The 21,312-nt window shown below is 41.3% G+C and overlaps 1 protein-coding gene across 1 annotated transcript in view; it reads right to left on the bottom strand.

Annotated features, from left to right (window-relative positions):
- Window positions 1–21,312, bottom strand: part of LOC122550233 (triple functional domain protein-like) — a 561,659-nt gene that overhangs the window by 183,473 nt on the left and 356,874 nt on the right. Inside the window, exons 25-30 of the mRNA XM_043690993.1 lie at window positions 16,635–16,744; window positions 10,831–10,900; window positions 8,733–8,822; window positions 7,678–7,770; window positions 7,171–7,282; window positions 6,668–6,858 (exon numbers count right to left, since the gene is read on the bottom strand). Of these exons, the coding sequence (XP_043546928.1) occupies window positions 6,668–6,858; window positions 7,171–7,282; window positions 7,678–7,770; window positions 8,733–8,822; window positions 10,831–10,900; window positions 16,635–16,744 (666 nt within the window). The remainder of the gene's footprint in view (window positions 1–6,667; window positions 6,859–7,170; window positions 7,283–7,677; window positions 7,771–8,732; window positions 8,823–10,830; window positions 10,901–16,634; window positions 16,745–21,312) is intronic.

The raw sequence follows: 21,312 nt of genomic DNA, 5'->3' as shown, positions 1-21,312 counted from the left end.
CATTTCAACTCTGGGAGAATGACTCTGACTGTCAACCATACCTATGCATCTCAATGATATAGACTTCTATCACGTTGCCCCTCAGCCTCCGTCACTCAACAGAAAATAACCCGAGTTTTTCTGGCATCTCCTTGCAGCTCATACTCTCTAATCCAGGCAATATCCTTGTAAACATCTTCTGCACGCCCTCCAAAGCCTTCCTGTAATGTGGCAACCAGAACTGAAGTGTGGCCTAACCAAAGTCTTGTAGAGCTGCAACATCACTTCCTGACTCTTGTACTGAATTCCCCAACAAATAAAGGCAAGCACCCTATCTACTTGTGTGGCCACTTTCAGGGAGCTATGGACTTGAACCCCATGATCCCTTTGTACATCAAATCTGTCCAGGGTGCTGCCACTAACTGTACACTTTTTCTTAACATTTGATCTCCCAAAGTACAGCACCTCACCCTTACCTGGTTTAAACTCTATGTGCAATTTCTCCGCCCATATCTGCAACTGATCTATATCCCGCTGCATCCTTTGACAACCTTCTATACTATCCACAACTCCACCAAGCTTTGTATCATCTGCAAACTTACTAACCCATCCACCTACATTTTCAGAGTCAAAAAGTGTGGCGCTGGAAAAGCACAGCTGGTCAGGCAGCATCCGAGAAGGAGTGTCAACATTTTGAGCATAAGCTCTTCATCACATTCCTGATGAAGAGCTGTTCTAATTAATTGCTGTACCTGCTCGAATTTACGTATTTGAACGTCCACATCCCTCTACATCTCACAGCTTTGTAATATTTTACCATTTAAATGGTAATTGTGCAGACCAGCTGACATCTTTAACTTCTCCTTGCTCCAATCTGAACTCCCTACCTGCTTCAAAAAGACCTTCATCATCCCAGTGCCAAAGAAAACACACCCAACATGCCTCAACAACACAGCTCACATCAACTTTAGCCTCCCAGGCTTACTCAATTCTTTGTAATTTGCCTACCAGCAAAACAGGTCCACACACCATTTCCCTAGCCTGCACTCATCACTGGAACATCTGAATAATAAAGATACCAACGTCAGGCTCCTACTTATCAACTACAGCTCAGAAAGCATTCTATCCAGGGGCAAAAATGGCTTGGTACGGCAACTGCTCTGCCCAGGACTATAAGAAACTACAGAAAATTGAGTACACAGCCCAGACCCTCACGCAAGCCAACCTCCCAACCATGGACTCCCATCTATACTTCTCATTGATGCAGAAAGATTGCCAACATCATCAAAGGCCCCTCCCATCCCAGTAATACTCTCTTCCAACCTCTTCTGTCAGGCAAAAAATACAAAAGCTTAAACACATGTACCAACAGGTTCAAGAATAACTTCTTTCCTGCAGCTATTAGACAGCTGAATGGACCTCACTAATTTCAAATCTAATCTTGATCGAAGCTTTTGTGCACCTCCTGTGCAGCAATAACCTTGTATGCCTAAATACCCTATGATCTTTATGTCTTTGTATTATGATCCGCCTGCACGCAAAACACTTGTCACTGTATTTATGACAACAATAAATCAAATCAAATCAAATGTTCTTTCTGCCAAAATGGACAACTTCACACATTATGCTCCATTTGCCAGATCTTTGTCTTCGTACATAACCTACCTGTATCTCCTTGAAGCTTCATCTCACAACTTACTTTCCTTTCTGTCAAAAATACCTTACCCCACACCACAAACTTTTAGTTTCGCAATAACCTTTAATGCGGCATGTCCTCAAACGTCTTCAGCAGATGCAAGTACTGTACTTGTTCCCCTTTGTCCAAGCACATCACTTCCACAAAGAACGTGAATAATTTGATTAACCAATTTCCCTTTCACCATGTTGAATGTGCCTGATTAACTTGAATCTTTCTACATGGTCCAACTACAGCATATTTAATAACAGCCTCTAACATCTACTTTCTGGTTCTAATTCCTGTCAAATTAATTTAGACCCTCTCTAGTCAGATTAGCAAAATGCACTACATTCAACTTATACTTGGTTCTGTTTAGGTGCAACCTAAATGGGCTTATACAAGTCCCATCTCCCCAGAATCTAAAGCTCTTCCCCCTGCACCATCTTTACTGCCATATATTTACCTATTGTATCCTCCAATTTCTGTACTCAATTACATCTTGTACTTGGACTCTTGAAGTTCTGTATGCTAATTTCCTACCCAACTTCTTAATGCTGGCAGCATTAGTGGGCGGCACGGTGGCACAGTGGTTAGCACTGTTGCTTCACAGCGCCAGAGACCCGGGTTCAATTCCCGACTCAGGCGACTGACTGTGTGGAGTTTGCACGTTCTCCCCGTGTCTGCGTGGGTTTCCTCCGGGTGCTCCGGTTTCCTCCCACAGTCCAAAGATGTGCAGGGTCAGGTGAATTGGCCATGCTAAATTGCCCGTAGTGTTAGGTAAGGGATAAATGTAGGGGTATGGGTGGGTTGCGCTTCGGCGGGTCAGTGTGGACTTGTTGGGCCGAAGGGCCTGTTTCCACATTGTAATGTAATCTAATCTAATCCTGTCCCTTTCTATGCTGCTCAAGACGGCCTCAACTGTGATCTTGGGTTTGTGTCGCACCACATGTGACCCCAACACACTGTTCTGTATCTGTACAATCTTCCTTACTGTCCTGTCTTGACACCATCACCTTGATAAATTGTTATGATCCCTCTACATTAATTAGTTTGTACAGTTTTGGATTTCTTATTACTTTGATTAGACCATCAGCATGCGACTCTTGTACCTCTTATGTTACTCCAGTCAAATTAAAAACCGAAAGAACTGCACATGCTGTAAGTCAGGAGTAAGGACAGGGGTTTCTGGGAGTGCTCAGCAGCTCTGGCTGCATCAGTGAAGAAAAGTCAGAGTTAACATTTCAGATGCAGTGATCCTTCCTCGGATTTTCCTTCACAGAAGCTGCTGTACCTGCTGGGCCTTTCCAGCAGCTTCTGTTTTTGTTCCATGTTATCTCAGCCATTTGGTTAGTCTTCAACACCTCCTTATTTTTTGTAATTATCTCTCTGCCTCGTTTAATCCTATTATAGGTCATCCCTTTGTTTGTTATTCAGCTATTGACATTTTACTCATACTGTCTAACACTTTTGGTCAACTACAGGTGCTTATTTCTCAACAAACCACTCAAACCAGGGATATGATCTTTTGATCCCTCTGCCCTTGGTCTCTCTGCCCATAAATTCTATGTTCCGTGTGCTTCTCTCTCACTTCATCTGATGAAGGGGCTATGCTCTGAAAGCTTGTGATTTTAAATAAATCTGTTGGATGATAACCTGGTGTTGTGCAATTTCTGACTTTGTCCACCCCAGTCCAACACCGGCAGCTCCACATTATGGCTGCCTCAGTTAGTTTGCTACAATACCTCTCATCTATTGCTGAAGCCATTGTAACCTCTAGATTTGTTGAGTCCAGACAAATGTGAGATGATGCATTTTGGAGGTTCAAATTTAAGTGTGAAATACACTGTAAATGGCAGATCACTTAGAAACATTAACATACAAACAGATCCGGGCATGTATTTCCCTAAAAATGGCAACACTGGTGGCCAAGCTGATAAAGATGGCATATGACATGCCTGACTTTATCAGCTGGAAGTAGGATGAGGAGGAGAACAAGAGTTGGCAAACCATGTTGCAGCTATATAAAACCCTTGTTAGGCCGCATTTGGAGTAGCGTGTGCAGTTTTGGTTACTTTACCAGAAGGATGTGGAAGCTTTGGAGAGAGTGCAGAGAAGGTTCACCAGGATGTTGCCTGGTATTGCAGACATTGGCTGTGAGGAAAGGGTAAAAAGACTAGGATTGTTTACACTGGAAAGATAGTGGCTGAGAGTAGACCTGATAGAGGTCTACAACATTATGAGAGGTATAGATAGGGTGGATAGTCAGAAACTTTTTCCCAGGGTTGAAGTTTCAATTACAAGGGGACACAGGTTTGAGGTGAGAGGGGGATAGTTTAAGGGAGATATGCAAGGGAAGTTTTTCACACAGAGAGTGGTTGCAGTCTGGAACACACTGCTAGAAAAGGTGGTGGAAACAGGCATATTGGCAACATTTAAGAGGCATCTGGATGGTTACATGAATAGGGAGGGAATAAGGGATATGGAACGAATAAGGGCAGAAGGTCTTTTATTTGGTTTAGTTAGGGCATGATGATTGGCACAGGCTTGGAGGGCTGATGGGCCTGTTTCTGTGCTGTACTTCTCTTTTGTTCACTCCCCTAAGCTGACGTTCCATCTTCCACCTTTACAAACTATCTCAGCCAATACTTTGCTATTGCCATCCTAACTTTGTATCATAATTTTGTAACCTTGCACAGCCCTATAACCCTTTAAGGTTTCTGTGCTTTTTCAGTCTAGTTTCTTGCACATAGCTGGTCCACAGTTGGCTGTCAAGACCATAAGCTTGGATTTTCATCCCAGTCCTCCTTTCAATTGCTATTTAAAACCTACCTCATTGGCCAAGCCTCTGGTAGCCAGTTTATTTGTTTGGTACCAAATGTTGTTTGGCAATAAAAGCAAATTACTGCGGATGCTGGAATCTGAAACCAAAAGAGAAAATGCTGGAAAATCTCAGCAGGTCTGGCAGCATCCGTAAGGAGAGAAAAGAGCTGACGTTTCGAGTCTAACTGACCCTTTGTCAAAGCTTGTTCTCTCTCTCAACAACTTCTCCTTCAACTCATCCCATTTTCTCCAAATCAAAAGAGTAGCAATGGGTACCCGCATGGGTCCTAGCTATGCCTGCCTTTTCATGGGGTATGTAGAACATTTCTTGTTCCAGGCCTACCTGGGTCCCCTCCCACAACTGCTTTATCGGTACATCAATGACTATTTTGGTGCAGCTTCATGCTATCGTCCTGACCTGGAAAAATTCATAAACTTCGCCTCCAGTTTATCCATTGCCGACACTTGCCTTCCCTTCCTTGACCTTTCTGTCTCCATTTCCGGCAATAGTTTATCCACTAATATCCATTACAAGTCCATTGACTCCCACAGCTATCTGGACTACAGCTCTTCTCACCCTATGTCCTTTAAGGATTCTATCCCTTTCTCTCAGCTCCTTCGTCTCCGCCGCATTTGTTCCAATGAGGCCACTTTCCAAGGTGGTGCTCTTAATATGTGCTCCTTCTTCTCCAACCGTGGCTTCCCACCTACAGTTGTTGACAGGGCTCTCGACAGTGTGCGGTCCATCTCCCACGCCACGACCCTCACCCCCTCCCTCCCCTCCCAGAACAAGGATAGTGTCCCTCTTGTTCTCACCTTTCACCTCACCAGCCTTCACGTGCAAAGAATAATCCTACGGCACTTTCGCCAACTCCAGCACAATGACACCACTAAACACAGCTTCCCTTCCCTCCCCATGTCTGCATTCCGCAGAGATTGTTCCCTCCGGGACAACCTAGTCCACTCCTTCATCACACCTAACACCTCTCCCATCACACACGGCACCTTCCAATACAATCGCAGAAGGTGCAACACCTGCCCCTTTACCATCCATGCTCACCATCCAAGGCCCCAAACACTCATTTCAGATTAAGCAGCGTTTCACTTGTACCTCGTTCAATTTGGTCTATTGCATTCATTGCTCTATATTGGAGAGACAAAACGCCAACTGGGTGATCGCTTTGCTGAGCACCTTCGGTCTGTACGCAATCAGGTCCCGGACCTTCCCATGGCTTGCCAATTCAACACACAATCCTGCTCCCATGCCCACATGTCTGTCCTTGGCCTGTTGCAATGTTCCAGTGAAGCGCAACACAAACTGGAGGAACAGCATCTCATCTTCTGACTAGGCACGTTACAGCCTGCCGGTCTCAACATTGAATTCAACAACTTCAGATGATTATCCCATCTTGAACTCTCTGTTTTCATTCTGCTCCGTAATTTTATTTCATTTATTTTATTTATCTTTTTAATTTTTTTTTTCACTGTTCTGTACCTCTTATTTCTTGATTGTCTCTCTTTCTCTCGCTCCCCACTCTCTCATCATCTTTTTCCTCTCCTCTTCCCCCTTTGCTACCCTTCTCCCCTGTTTTCCATTTTGCCTCTGCTTCACCCATCCCCTACATATTTTGTCACATAGCACTGGCTTCAGCCTTGGTCATTCACAGCTCCTAATCTCCCTACAATCTCTCTATGCACTGTCATTATCACCTCTTTATTGCTACCTTTGCTTCTGGAGCCATGACTCACCCTAAAAAAATAAAAAAAGAGCTTTGACAAAGGGTCAATTAGACTCGAAATGTCAGCTCATTTCTCTCCTTACAGATGCTGCCAGACCTGCTTAGATTTTCCAGCATTTTCTCTTTTGGTTGTTTGGCAATGCTTCTGTGGAGCACCTTGTAAATGCTTGGTTATGTTAAAGGTGCTACATAAATACTAGCAATTGTAGAAATAATAGAAAAAAAGATAAACTTGCTTTCAACTTATAGAAACTGATTAAAATGAATGATTAATCAACAAATGAAAGAGAATTGTTCACTCCATCTGAAATATTAGGGTTCAAACATCTCTGTTCTGGTGTATAGTCACACCTGAAATGTTTTCTAATCAGCCGCATTCTGAACAGCAAAAGACTTAATTTCCACCCTCGTTCTAAAGCAGCAGAGTTCCAACATCCACGACTGAACTTACAAGCAGTTTGTGTTTGTAGATATATTTGCTCCTCCCATTGGAATCCTTGATTTCCTTGCTGAAGATGAGTGACATTTCAAACAGGAATAGATGTCTCTCTCGGCCTTTGCGGATTAATGATTTAGGATCCCACACTTGGAAGGATTCTTGCAGGATCAGCTCTCCCTGGGATTCCAGATTCTCATCAAAGCCTAAGAACAATAATAACTCCTTCATACCTTTTCCTTGAAGTGCAAGCACAAGTCATTTTCTCCACATTCTGTTTTTATTGAAAAAGGCCGTTGTGGAAATATTTTGATAAAATTCTAATTATATTAATTCAGTTCATACACAGCATAATGATTCTGATGTTTGTTCCTAACCAGCTAACTGCTTTATTGTAAAACAGCTACATTTCAAGAAATAATTTTACTATAGTTTTGTGTGCATCTAAATATAAATATGTCAACACTTTTGATGAATTTCACAAGAAATCAGAAGCTTAAGTGATATAGAGGACGCACCTTCTAGCATGCTGAGATGCATGGCATCATTGGCTCGCTTTGGCACACTCAACATCACCTCCAGGCCATCTTTAATTTCTCCCTTTCCTTCTTCACAACATGTTAACAGTTCCTAAAAATTAAAAAAAGCCAGAGAGAACTAAGCTTGATTCATTTTAGAAACTTCCAAAACCAAGGAAATACAGAAAATCTGAAAGATCTGGTTCCATTGAATTGACAACTTCCTTGATTTATTGAGAAGTTAGACATTAATACAATTACACAAAAGTAGCAAGCTGATATAACCAAATTTATTTCTGGAGTCTAGATTGAGTTGATTATGCAGATTCAATCAACTATTACATTAGTTCTTGCGGCACAGTCCCTATCTCTGGGTCAGAAGATTTAAGTCTCAGTTGCCTCAGAGGTGTTAATTGTATGTAATTATAATCCATTTACATGTTATACTTTAAGTTCTCCAAATCAATCCCTTATTCTTAAGAAATGATCAAAGCTTCATCCACCTACCTTTAAGAGTAGCTGATATTTAGTTATTCGCTGAACAGGTTTGATAAGATAGGAAGATATTGAGTTGGCCAGTCCATGGCGATGTTGTATTTCCTAGTTTTTAAAAAAATGCAATAATAAGAGTTAATACTGTGAATATTTAAAAATATAGTCAATCTCAGTGTAAGACTATTTCTTGGATGCAAACAGCTCTCATTACCTCCAAACATTTGATTGCTAAAAATCTGCACACAAAACCTCCATTGCTACATCACATTTTCTAGATCATTGGGGCTTACATTCAATTTTCCTGCTTCCAATTTCCATCCATAAATTTGGCAAAATGCTAAATGATTTAGTAGGCCAGGTCTGCACCTGATCTGCATGGATTTTGAGGGATTGATAAATTGGTAAGTGACCACTTTTTCAGGTAGATCTTTTCAATTTGGCATGCCATTGCTTCTAAAATCCTGCAATCAAATCTAATTTTGTATGATTTCTACCCCATTATTTTGTGCTGATTTCTGGTTAGTTTAGCAATGTTGCATTTTATTTTTAACCATGGTTGGCAACATTATTTTTAGAAGCAGTGATGGAGAAACCGAGGTACAGACCATTGACAAATGTTTAATCTCTCTTTCAGAGATCCTAACTGAAATTTCAATCCAATTTCTGTGAACCTCCCCTCCCTTACTTTATAGTACTGATTCCAATTAAGCCACTTTGTGGAAGTGACAACCAATGGCAAAGTTTTCCCCACAAGAGGAAAACATGTCATGAATAATTTTGGCCTGTAAGAATCATTATTACATCAAAGAAGAGACTGTCTTATCATTTGGAAGATAGGAACAAGAGCACATTTTCAGCACTTTCACACATTCTACGTAATTAGATCAGTTTACTTGAGTCTTAACTCTATTTACCACTTCAGGTTCCATAAACTCAATATCCTTGATTTAATGAAAACCTCTCTCTCTCAGCTATGAAAGAAAATTAATATATTATTGATAACAATGATTGTACTAAGCAAAGGGATGGGATATGTTAAAAATACCAAGCCACTCTATGATACTGACATCAAAGTATGCTCCTGCATGCTCCAGTATGAGCTGTGTAGAGTCTGGTTTGTTCCTACAGTATGTTACATACATTTGGAACTTGTCAGCCTGTTTGAAAGGAAACAAAACATATGGTCAGAAATCAGTTTCTTACTGATTGACTAGTCAAACTAAGGAATAGTAATACTGAAGTATCTGTGAGAATTTTAAAATAAATCTTTGAGGCAAATGTAGGTGAACAGAACTTGTTCCAAGTTGGGATGTGGGTGGCAGAGTTTTGGACATGTTTTTGTTCACGTGGATTCAAAGGGGCAAGGCCAGCCAGAGAGCACTGGAATATTAAAGCAGTCTAAGGAATAGAAAAAAAACATGAAGCTGCAAACTTGGTCCTGAGTTGACAAGAGCACAATAACTAATGAATAGGCACAGGAATAGGCCATAAAGTCCCTAGGCCTTGTCATTCAAAAAGGTCATAGCTGATCTTCAAACACAACTCTCGTTTTCTGCCAGATCTGTTTTCATTGAGAGACCAAAACTCCTTTGACATAAGCCCTGAATATATTCAATGATTGAGAATGAAGTATTCAAGAGCAGAAAATTCCAAAGATCTACTCTCAACTGCAAAAAATACATATTTCTAATGATGGTAAAGATACAGTATACACTGTGTACCATTGCATTCATTCAATTGATACATGAAACATAAACAAACTCTGCTCTTCTAACACAAAGTGTTGAGGGAAAATATTTCAAAAAACAACAAAACAAACTGACAAACCGACTGTGTGGTGTGATAACTAAGTATAATCCTGTCTTCACCTGACGCCCTTATGTTCGCCACTGCTGAGTGACCAGCAGTAGAAATCCTGACTGGTTTCCCTTTCCTGGACCACAGGACATGGGTTATGTTTTTACCTTTACCTCTGACCAAACATCAGCTTACTGTGTGAATCACACCAAAAAAAATGCAGTTGCTTCTGCTTTAACAAACTTAATCCTTCAGAGATTTTCACAAAGCATTTTAGCTTATTTAAATAGAGGCTGTGATTTTGGATACAGGATATGCTTACAGATAATAAAGTTTAAAAATCACACAACACCAGGTTAAAGTCCAACCGGTTTATTTGGAAGCACTAGCTTTCAGAGCGCTGCTCCTTCATCAGGTGGTTATAGACTATAAGACACAGAATTTATAGCAAATGTTCAGAGTATGATGTAACTGAAATTATACATTGAAAAAGACCTGGATTGTTTGTTAAGTCTTTCATCTTTTAGAATGACCATGTTGGCTTCAGTTCTTTCATATGTAAATCCCAGAACTTGTTTTTAAAAGTTACATTCTCAAGTGAACTTTAACAATTGGTGTCATGTCGGCCCAGATAATGCACTGAAGGTGTGAGGTGCCCTGTGTGAGACTGTCTGTGCCACAGTGTTCAGACTGATATACAGAATCTTACATGGATTCATGCAGTTTTTGAGTAAAATCAAATGTAATTCTGCAAGTACAAATTCACCCCACAAACCTTTGTGTGTGTTTGGCCATGTGGGCGTGGGGGGGTTTACGAGTGTCTGTGCGAGAGTGTGCGTGTGTATATGTCAGTGAGCACGTAAAGGGGTATAAGTCTATGAGAGGGTGCATGTGTGCATGTTAGTGTGTGAGTATATGTGTGAGTGTATGAGAGAGAGCTTGTGTATGAGAGAAGGTCTGTGGGAGTGTATGGGTCTGTAGGAGTGTGTGTGTGTCTGTATGAATGTGTGTGTATAGGAGTGAGTGTGTGTGTTTGTCTGTCTGTGTCTGTGTGTAGTGCAGTGGGGTCACCTGTAGTGTGTCAATTTATGGAGAATGGTTGGTTAGCTTATTTACAACTTCAATATAGCATCTGAAATCTGGCTTTGGAAAAATCAACAAGCTTTAATCCAACAAGAGTGTGAGATTTGGATTTTAAGTGAACAAGATTGTGCTTGAATTACATAAAGAAATGCTTTCAAGTAATTATTTTAATAGATTGAATTGTTATATGGCTTAGTCAAAAGCCACTGCATCAACTACATCATATTACCATAATTCTGAAGAAGTCTCATGCAAACAATCCTTTGAAAGTGACAAGTGACTTACCCAGGTGACAAAACAATGTCCTACATCTTCTGGCAGCTGTTCGTATTTCTCCAGCTCTTTCAGAAATAAACTGTAAAGATATTTTGAAGTACATACAATCAAATAATTGAAATATACAATTTCAATTACAGCTTGTAACCAGAATGGTCTGTATTCAGCTAAATATGAAGATGATAACTTATCAGTCACTTTACAGATGGCATGTAGAGGAAATGGATAATATTGTAATCAAGATTTGAAATTAAAATTCTCAATTTACACTGCAGAAAGGTAGAAAAACTCAGTTTATCAACTAGCACTACGTATATTTTCATTGCATGAATATATCTCTAAACTAGTTTGTCGCAAGGTCTTGTAAACTAAGCATTCTGCAAGGTTATAGACAAACCGGCTAACCACATTCCAAAAAAACAAAATAAGAGAACTTGGAGATGTCATCTGCCTTATTTAGCAACAGCTATGGAAATTATAGTTTTGACATATAGAGGAACCTCGATTATCCGGCATTCAATTATCAGAATTTTAGATTATCCGGCAGGATTGCAAGGCCCCGTTGCTTGGCTAAACTGTGTTATCTGGCAATCAATTATACGAACATTCGATTATCCGACAAAATACTCGCTGCCCATGTCGTTTGGGTAATTGAGGTTCCTCTGTATTCACTTTGTGAAAGCCTTGAACTAGATTAATAAAACTGAAAATGTGGGAATGCTCAGGAATCTGTTAACAGGCTGTATGCTGGAGATAGTTCAGTTAAATGCAAACGCATTTTTGCTGTTTTGAAGGACCAGAAACAGAAACACCATTGCAAATAATATTATCTACATTCCCATCCATTCTTATCGTGCTTTCTCACATCTATTATTTGCAGTCATTTGGATCTATTGCTACTCAGTATCTCCAACAAATCCCTGTTACAAATCCTGCCAGGATTCATCTGATTACCTCTGTGACTATATTTAGCTCCATAATATTTGGTGACTCCCGCATTTCTAACTTTGGCCTCCATGTGCCTATTCCTTATTTTAGTTTTATCCAAGCTTTTAGTCAACTTAAGCCTATAGACTTGAACTCTCTCCCTAAACTAGTTCTTTCCTTATTTGCAAAGGAAATTCTAAAAATGTGTCCCTCAACTGTGACATTAGTTATTCATCCTATTACTTCTCAGCAACTTTCTGTGAGCTGAGCAACCCTGTGCACACTCCATCATTCTTCGGTGTATGAATTCCACAGTCGTTTAAACATACCAAACACACATTTCAGAAGTTTAAGCAGGAACAACGGAAGTTAGAGGGAATGTTGCTACTGAGTATTAATTTCTTTCCCTGCTGTGTTTCTTGTTCCTGATGATTATGTCTGAAGGAAGTGTTTGATTGTGAATTCGATTGGATCACATGGATAGGTTGGAGGGAATGTTAGAGGTAATGAGGAAGTTACATGAGCCGGGATGTGATGGATGGCAATTTCTGGAAGGTAGAAAAACCGCAGGTAGAGTCGGGTAGATGAGTTACCTCTAGGAAAGGTAGGAGACGTAGGCAGGTAGTGCATGACTCTGCTATGGCTAACCTCATCTCAAATTAAAATGCTCTTTGGAAAATGTAGGGGGTGATGGACTTTCAGTGGAATATAGCACTGAGAGTCAGGTTTCTGGTCCAGAGTCTGGCTCTAATGTAACAAGGGACATGTCAGGTTCCAAGTGATCAACTGTGATAGGGGACTCTCTAGTCAGAGCCACAGACAGATGTTCCTGAAGCTGACAATGAAACATCAGGATGGCGTGTTGCCTCCCTGTTATAGGAAGGATATTATTAATGGAGGAGGTTCAGAAGAGATTTATTAAGATGCTTCTGGATAAGAAAGGTTTGCGTTATAAAAAAAGGCTGGATAGGCTGGGACCTTTTCCACTGGAGCGTAAGAGTTTGACAGGCAACTTTTTAGAAGTTTATAAAATAATGAGGGTCATACATAGAGTTAATGGCAGTTGTCATTTCCCTAGGATGGGGGATTTCAAGACTAAGGGTCACTTTTTTAAAGGTGAGAGGAGAGAGACTTAAGAAAGACACGAGGGACAAAATGTTTACACAGAGGGTGGTTTGCCTGTGGAACGAATTCCTGAGAAAGTGGTGGATGTGGGTACAATTGGATAAGTAGATGAATAGGAAATGTTTGGAGTGATATGGGCCAGGAGCAGGTGGCATTAGTTTAGTTTGGGATTATGTTCAGCATAGACCGGTTAGACTGAAAGTTTAGATCAGAGTGGTGCTGGAAAAGCACAGCAGGTCAGGCAGCATCTGAGAAGCAGGAAAATTGATGTTTTAGGCAAAAGCCCTTCATCAGGAAGGTTGGACTGAAAGATCTATTTTCATGCTGTATGACTCTACGGTGCCAGGGGCAAGGATATCTAGTGCGGGTGGACAATATTCTCAAAGGGGACAGGGACCAGCAACAGGCCGTTGTACACATTGGAGCCAGACTCTGGACCAGAAACCTGACTCTCAATGCTATATTCCACTGAAAGTCCATTACAACACAGGAAAAATACGAGGTTCTGAGAAAGAATATAGGAAATTAGGAGGTTAAAATGCAGGTCCTCAAGGGTAGTAATATCTGCATTACCCTCGGTGCCAAATGCTAGTGAGAGCAACAATAGGAGGATACAGCAAATGGTGCAGGGGAAAAGGATTCACATTATTGGATCATTGTAATCTCTTCTGGGGTAGAAATGACTTATTTAAGGAGGATGTGTTGCACCTGAATTGGAAGGGGACTAATATACTGGTGGGGGTGATTTGCTAGAGCTACACGGCAGGATTTAAACTAGTGGGATGGGCCAAAAAGCAGAGAGAGATAGTGAGAAAATAAATGAGTCTGAGGCTGGTACATTTGGGAAAAGGAGTATATCAAACACTCATGGTCGGCAGGATCAATGCGGAGAATGAGGTAGGACTGATCATTTTAATGCAAGAGGCCTAACTCGTAAGGCAGATGAACTTAGGGCATGGTTGGGACTGGGACTGGGAGATCATAGCTATTATAGTGGCTCAAGGATGGACAGGACTGGCAGTTAAATGTTACAGGGTTTAGATGCTATAGGAAGGAGAGATGCGGGGTGGGGGGTTTGGGGGCGCGGGGGGTGGGGTAGGCAAGACAGGAGGAAGTGTGGCAGTCTTGACTAGATATAACATTACAGCTGTATTTAGGGAGAATATTCCAGGGACTGTGTCCAGTGAAGTTATTTGGGTGGAACTGAGAAATAAGAAAAGGATGATCACCTTATTAGGATTGTATTATAGATCCCACAATAGTCAGGGGAAACCTGAGAACCAAATTTGTAAGGAGATGTCAGTTATATGTAAGAATAATAAGGTGGTAATGGTAAGGAATTTTAACTTTCCAAACATAGTCATAGTGTTAAGGGCTTGGATGGAGAGGAATTTGTTAAATATATACGAGGAAATTTTCTGATTCAGAATGTGGATGTGTTTAATCGAGAAGGAGCAAAACTTAACCTACTATAGGGAAATAAGGCAAGGCAAGTGCCTAGGGTGTCGGTGGCAGAGCACTTTGGGGCCAGTGATCATAATTCTATTTGTTTTAAAATAGTAATGGAAAAGGATAGACTGGATCTCAAAGTTAAAATTCTAAAATTAGAGGAAGAACTTTCAATAGTTGATGGGGGAGGTTATTTGCAGACTGGAAAGGAGGATGCCTTCAAAAATGAGATAATGAGAGTCCAGAGACAATATTTTCTTGTTAGGGTGGAAAGCAAGGCTTGTAGGTATACGGAATGCTGGCTGATCCGGGAAATTGAGGTTCTGGTCAAGAAAAAGAAGGAAGCATATGTAAGGTATAGACAGGAGGGATCAAGTGAAACCCTAGAAGAGTATAAGGGCAATAGGAGTATACCTAAGAGGGAAATCAGGAGGGCAAAAAGGGGAGATCACATAACTTTGGCAAATAGGGTTAAAGAGAATCCACATACATAAAGGTCAAAAGAGAAAAGTAGGAAGAGAATAGGGCCCCTTAAAGATCAACAAGGCCACCTATGTGTGGAACCACAGGAGGTGGGGAGAAACTAAATGAGCATTTTGCATCAGTGTTTCCTGTGGAGCTAGAGAAGCTAGAGAACTGGGGGAATAAATGGCTGTATCCTGAAAATTTTCCATTACAGAGGGAATGGTGCTGGACAACTTAAAACTCAAAGGTGGATAAATCCCCAGGATATGATCATGTATATCCCAGAACTTTGTGCAAAAATTACAGAAGTGATTGCTGAGCCTCTTACTGAGATAGTTGTGTCACTGGTAGCCATAAATGTGGTGCCAGAAGACTGGAGGTTGGCTAATGTGGTCTCATTATTGGAGAAAGGTGATAAAGAAAAGCCAGGAAACTAATAGTCCAGTGAGCCTGACATCAGTGGTGGGCAAGTTGTTGGAGGGGATCCCAAGGGACAGGATTTACAGGTACTTGGAAAGGCAAAGACTGATTAGGGATAGTCAACATGGCTTTGTGTGTGGGAAATTGTGTCTCACTAACTTGATTGAGTTTTTTGAAGAAGTAACAAAGAGGATTGATGAGAACAGACGGTGGGCATTGTCTATATGGACTTCAGTAAGATGCTTCGTAAGGTTTGTCATGGAATACTGGCTAACAAGACTAGATCACATGGAATACAAGGAGGACTAGCCATTTGGATACATAACTGGCTCAAAGGTAGGAGCATGACTGGCGGTGGTGGTGCACGACTGCTTTTTGGACTCCAGGCCTGTGACAAGCAGTGTGTCACAAGGATTGCCACTGCTTTTTGAACTCCAGGCCTGTGACAAGCAGTGTGTCGCAAGGATTGCTGCTGCTTTTTGACATTTATATAAATGATTTGGATGTGAATACAGTAAGTTTGCAAATGCTCCCACAATTGGTGTAGTGGGAGCCAAGGAAGTTACCACAGAGTACAACGGGATCTTGACCAGATGGGCTGATGGGCCGAGGAGTGGCAGATTGAACTTAATTTAGATAAAAGTGAGGTGCTGCACTTTGGTGAGGCAAATCGGGGCAGACTTATACACTTAATGGTCAGGTCCTGGAGAGTGTTGCCGAACAAGGAGACTTGGAGTTCAAGGTTCATATTTCCTTGAAAGTGGAATCACAGGTCGACAGGATTGTGAAGGCGATGTTTGGTACGCTTGTCTGTATTGGTCAGTGCATTGAGTATAGGGGTTGGGTGGTCATCTTGCAGCTGTATAGTGTATTGCTTAGGCCACTTTTGGAAAACTGCATTCAATTCTGGTCTCCTAGCTAAAGCAAAGATGCCATGAAACTTGAATGTATGAAATTATCTGCCAGAGGAAGCAGTGAAGGCTGGGACAATTACAACATTTAACTGCCCTGGATGGATATATGAAAAGGAAGGGTTTAGAGGGATATCGGCCAAATGATGGCAAATGGGACTAGATTTATTTAGGACGTATGGTCAGCACAGACGAGGGTCTGTTGTCATGTCGTATATTTCTATGACTCTAAATGGTCGTGGTGTCAGGGTACCAGGCCCTCTGCTAAAATTTGACTGATTATTTCTCACAAAAAAAAGAAAAAAAATCTCAATGACTTATTTTCAACAAAGCATTTTGAAGCAGTTTAGTATTCCTAACAACTTACAAACATTATCCTTTCCAATTTTCATCCCCAGAACCATAACAAACATTTTGAAAAACAGATTGCTTATGGTTAGTTCTGCATTTGTTCATGACATGTGTAAATGTGAGCTGTGCAACAAAATTGTTGTACATTATATTTATCTTACTTACTTATTATGGAATTCATAGATTTCCTGCATGTTACCAAATATTATATGTTCTTTATTTACAATCCCAGGTGGAATTTCATCAACACCGCTTGTCATTTCCCAGAGATATGTCTAGTTTGAAGAGAAAAAATACATTAAGTAGTGTGCACTGAACACAGCAATTGCTAGTGGTTATATCTTAAGAAGTGTGTAAAATAGTTCATGACATTTAAAGAATATCTCTCATGAAATACGTTTAAGAAAACCACCATTGGAAAAGTAAAAATGACCTCTCAGGCAACACAGTAGAAGTTTGCTACTTACCCTGATTAACACTTCTGACACCTTGAGGTATCTGACGTATTTGCCAGAATGTGACAGAGACATGGGTTATTTGAGGTAGTTCTCTGCCATCAATCCTCCTTTGTCTGAATATTTTCAAATCAATTCTATGACTCTATGATTCTGAACTTGTTCATTGTTGCTATTATGCACCTTTGGAACAGGTGTGACTTGAATGGAGGCCTTCTGTCACACTATCACAGCACCACAAGAGCCTACTTGCTTAGTCTTTACTGTGTCTAGAGCTGGTCTAATTATCAGTAATGAAGGATGTTCCATGGATGGATTCTTTTGTTAACAAGATAGCAATGCACATTGCTAGTCAGAAATAATTAGTAAAATCTCTCAGGAGCTGTGCAAAGTATATTTGCTTCTTACAAAGGTTAGTATAGAACTCCCATCTCCGCTGCCAATGATCGTGTATGACAATATCAGAATGGATTGAGCCAATACAAACTTTAACATTAACTCTTTCAGAATTATGACCTCACAGAACATTTCTCCCCCAAGCTTCTGCCTCTTAGTTAACCCATTGTACATTATATAACTAGATTACATTTATCATCACCCCATCTCCCTCAAATCTCTGACTTCACAGATGGAGGCAGTCTGGTCATTTCATAATTTTCAGCAATAATCAAGTTCTGCAATACCATGCGACTAAATAGCTGATGGTTTAATAGATTAAGTACTGGTATAATTTTGTGATAGTTTCCTTCAAATAATTGATAGTTCTTTGAATTTGGAACAAGAATGGTAGGTTTTCTCCTTGAAGGCTATTGACAAGGAATCTTTTATCTTAGATATGCTTTGTTCCTAGTAGACATCATTGTTGGTCTATTTCCTTATCTGATGAACTCTTACTCTCCTGAATTTTCTTTGCAGAGGAAATATAAAATCATGAATCCCCACCATGGAAGACAGCCTCTGTTGAAGTAAGTACTTTCTTTCTTGCAGTGTTTTTAATTTCCGGGTTAGACTGATCTTTCCGACTGGAAGAGATATTCCCTTTCTCACAGTATCTGGGTTGCTTACTTAGACCAAGCAATGTAGGTCTTCCTGACCATGATCTGTATGTGCGGAATTGGTCTGGCTTACATGAAGTCAGTTCAAACTCATCTCCCTCAAACTGTCGATCAGATTGGACGTCTTCAGTTGTGCTCTGTGGTTGATGGTGAAGTAGGCCTTTTCAGTAGGGAGGGACTTGAGACTGTTTTCATTAGAGAGAAGAAGGTTGAGCAATAACTTAATTGAGACATACTAGATAATCAGATGGTTAGCGAGAGTAGACAGTGAGAGTCTTTTTCCTCGGATGACGATGGCTAGCAGGAGGGGACATAGCTTTAAACTGAGGGATGAAAGATGTAGGACAGATGTCAGAGGTAGCTTCTTTACTCAGAGAGTAGTAGAGGCATGGAACGCCCTGCCTGCAACTGTAGTGGACCCGTGAACCTTAAGGGCATTTAAATGGTCATTGGATAAACATATGGATGAAAATGGAATAGTGTAGGATAGGTAAGCTTCAGATTGGTTGCACTGGTTGGTACAACATCGAGGGTCGAAGAGCCTATACTGTGCTGTAATGTTCAATGCTCTAGAATAGACTAGATTCCCTACATTATGGAAACAGGCCCTTCGGGCCAACAAGTCCAAAATAACCCTCCGAAGAGTAACCCACCCAGACCCCTACCCTATATTTACCCCTGACTAATGCACCTAACACTACGGGCAATTTCGCATGGCCAATTCACCTGACCTGCACATCTTTGGATTGTGGGAGGAAACTGGAGCACCTGGAGGAAACCCACACAGACATGGGGAGAATGTGCAAACTCCACACAAGCTGCAAGCTGGGAATTGAACCCAGGTCCCTGGCGCTGTGAGGCAACAGTGCTAACCACTGAGCAAATGTGCTGCAATTTTCTAAACCACAAGTCATATTACACCTGTTGTTGACCAGCCAATCAAAGCAACCACTGGAAGATATCGTTGGGCTTCCTTGACTCATTGTGGAATCCAAAACAAACAAAACATCTGTTGGTGTTAGGAATAATTGAACAAAACATGTTTCATATGACCAGGAAAATATTTGTAGCCTGAAAGCCAAAAGTCTCAGCAAATTTCAACAAGAACAAAAGTGTGGCTAAGACAATGCTGTCATTCACTAGCATTGTGTTGAAGGATGGCAAAACCAAAAGTCTAGTGAGTTCACAATAATGTATACTTCTGAGTACTGATAGCATTTCACAATCATAGACAACTTATTAGTGTGTGACTGAAGACTAGTTATTACAACTTGCCTTTGGGAGGATTATTGGAAAGGATACATTGAAGGCGTAACCTGGTACAGTCAGGGCCCAGTTAGCGATATAGCGGCCAGAAATGTTAAACTTCATTCGCAATCTTATTGTGATTTCTGATTGTGAGATCTATTATTACACAGAATTTTTGGTCGAGGAAACACTTCTGTCATTATGGTATACAATCAGAAGATAAAACCCAGCAACTTTTGCAAGAAGAATCAAAACCAAGAACAAATGTGAGCAGCACAATCCACTTGAGTGCATTCAGGAATCCTCATTTTGAGTGATCAGCAATTTTTCAGAAACACAACAGAAACACATAGTGTTAGGTGCATTAGTCAGGGGTAAATATAGGGTAGGGGTCTGGGTGGGTTACTCTTCGGAGGGTTATTTTGGACTTGTTGGCCCGAAGGGCCTGTTTCCATAATGTAGGGAATCTAGTCTATTCTAGAGCATTGAACATTACAGCACAGTATAGGCTCTTCGACCCTCGATGTTGTACCAACCAGTGCAACCAATCTGAAGCTTACCTATCCTACACTATTCCATTTTCATCCATATGTTTATCCAATGACCATTTAAATGCCCTTAAGGTTCACGGGTCCACTACAGTTGCAGGCAGGGCGTTCCATGCCTCTACTACTCTCCGAGTAAAGAAGCTACCTCTGACATCTGTCCTACATCTTTCATCCCTCAATTTAAAGCTATGTCCCCTCCTGCTAGCCATCGTCATCCGAGGAAAAAGACTCTCGCTAACCATCTGATTATCTAGTATGTCTCAATTAAGTTATTGCTCAACCTTCTTCTCTCCAATGAAAACAGTCTCAAGTCCCTCAGCCTTTGTGGGCGGCACGGTGGCTTAGTGGTTAGCACTGCTGTCTCACAGCGCCAGAGACCCGGGTTCAATTCCCGCCTCAGGCGACTGACTGTGTGGAGTTTGCACGTTCTCCCCGTGTCTGCGTGGGTTTCCTCTGGGTGCTCCAGTTTCCTCCCACAGTCCAAAGATGTGCAGGTCAGGTGAATTGGCCATGCTAAATTGCCCCTAGTGTTAGGTTAGGGGTATGGGTGGGTTACGCTTCGGCGGGGCGGTGTGGACTTGTTGAGCCGAAGGGCCTGTTTCCACACTGTAAGTAATCTAATCTAATCTTTCTTCATAAGACCTTCACTCCATACCATGCAACATCCTAGTAAATCGTCTCTGAACCCTTTCCAAAGCTTCCACATCCTTCCTATAATGCGGTGACCAGAAGTGCACGCAATACTCCAAATGCAGCCGCAGTAGAGTTTTGTACAGCTGCAGCTTGACCTCATGGATCCGAAACTCAATCCCTCTACCAATGAAAGCTAACACACCGTATGCCTTCTTATAGCAACCCTATCAACCTGGGTGGTAACTTTCAGGGATCTATGTACATGGATACTGAAATCTCTCTCTCTTCTACACCACCAAGAATCTTACCATTAGCCCAGTACTCTTTATTCCTTTTGCATCTTCCAAAGTGAATCACCTCACACTTCTCTACATCAAACTCCATTTGCCACCTCTCAGCCCAGCTCTACAGCTTATCCATGCCCATCTGTAACCTGCAACATCCTTGGCACTATCCAAAACTGCACTGACCTTAGTGTCATCCGCAAACTTACTAACCCATCCCTCTACACCCTTACGAAGGTCATTTATAAAAATGACAAACAGCAGCTGGCCCAAAACAGATTCCTGTGGTTCACCATTAGTAACTGAATTCCAGGATGAATATTTCCCATCAATCACCACCCTCTGTCTTCTTTCAGCTAGCCAATTTCAGATCAAAACTGCCAAATCACCCTCAATCAATGCCTCCATATTTTCTGCAATAACCTATCGTGGGGAACCTTATCAAATGCCTTACTGAAATCCATAGGAAGGAAGAGAAAAGGTAGCGCATCATCCGCCGTCATTTCCGCTACCTCCAAACGGACCCCACCACCAAGGATATATTTCCCTCCCCTCCCCTATCAGCATTCCGTAAAGACCACTCCCTCCGCGACTCCCTTGTCAGATCCACACCCCCCACC

The sequence above is a fragment of the Chiloscyllium plagiosum genome, chromosome 5 (genome assembly GCF_004010195.1).
Source record: "Chiloscyllium plagiosum isolate BGI_BamShark_2017 chromosome 5, ASM401019v2, whole genome shotgun sequence".
Classification (NCBI taxonomy): Eukaryota; Metazoa; Chordata; class Chondrichthyes; order Orectolobiformes; family Hemiscylliidae; genus Chiloscyllium; species Chiloscyllium plagiosum.
Note: the sequence above shows the minus strand (reverse complement) of the source record. Positions and strands in the feature narration are given on the sequence as shown.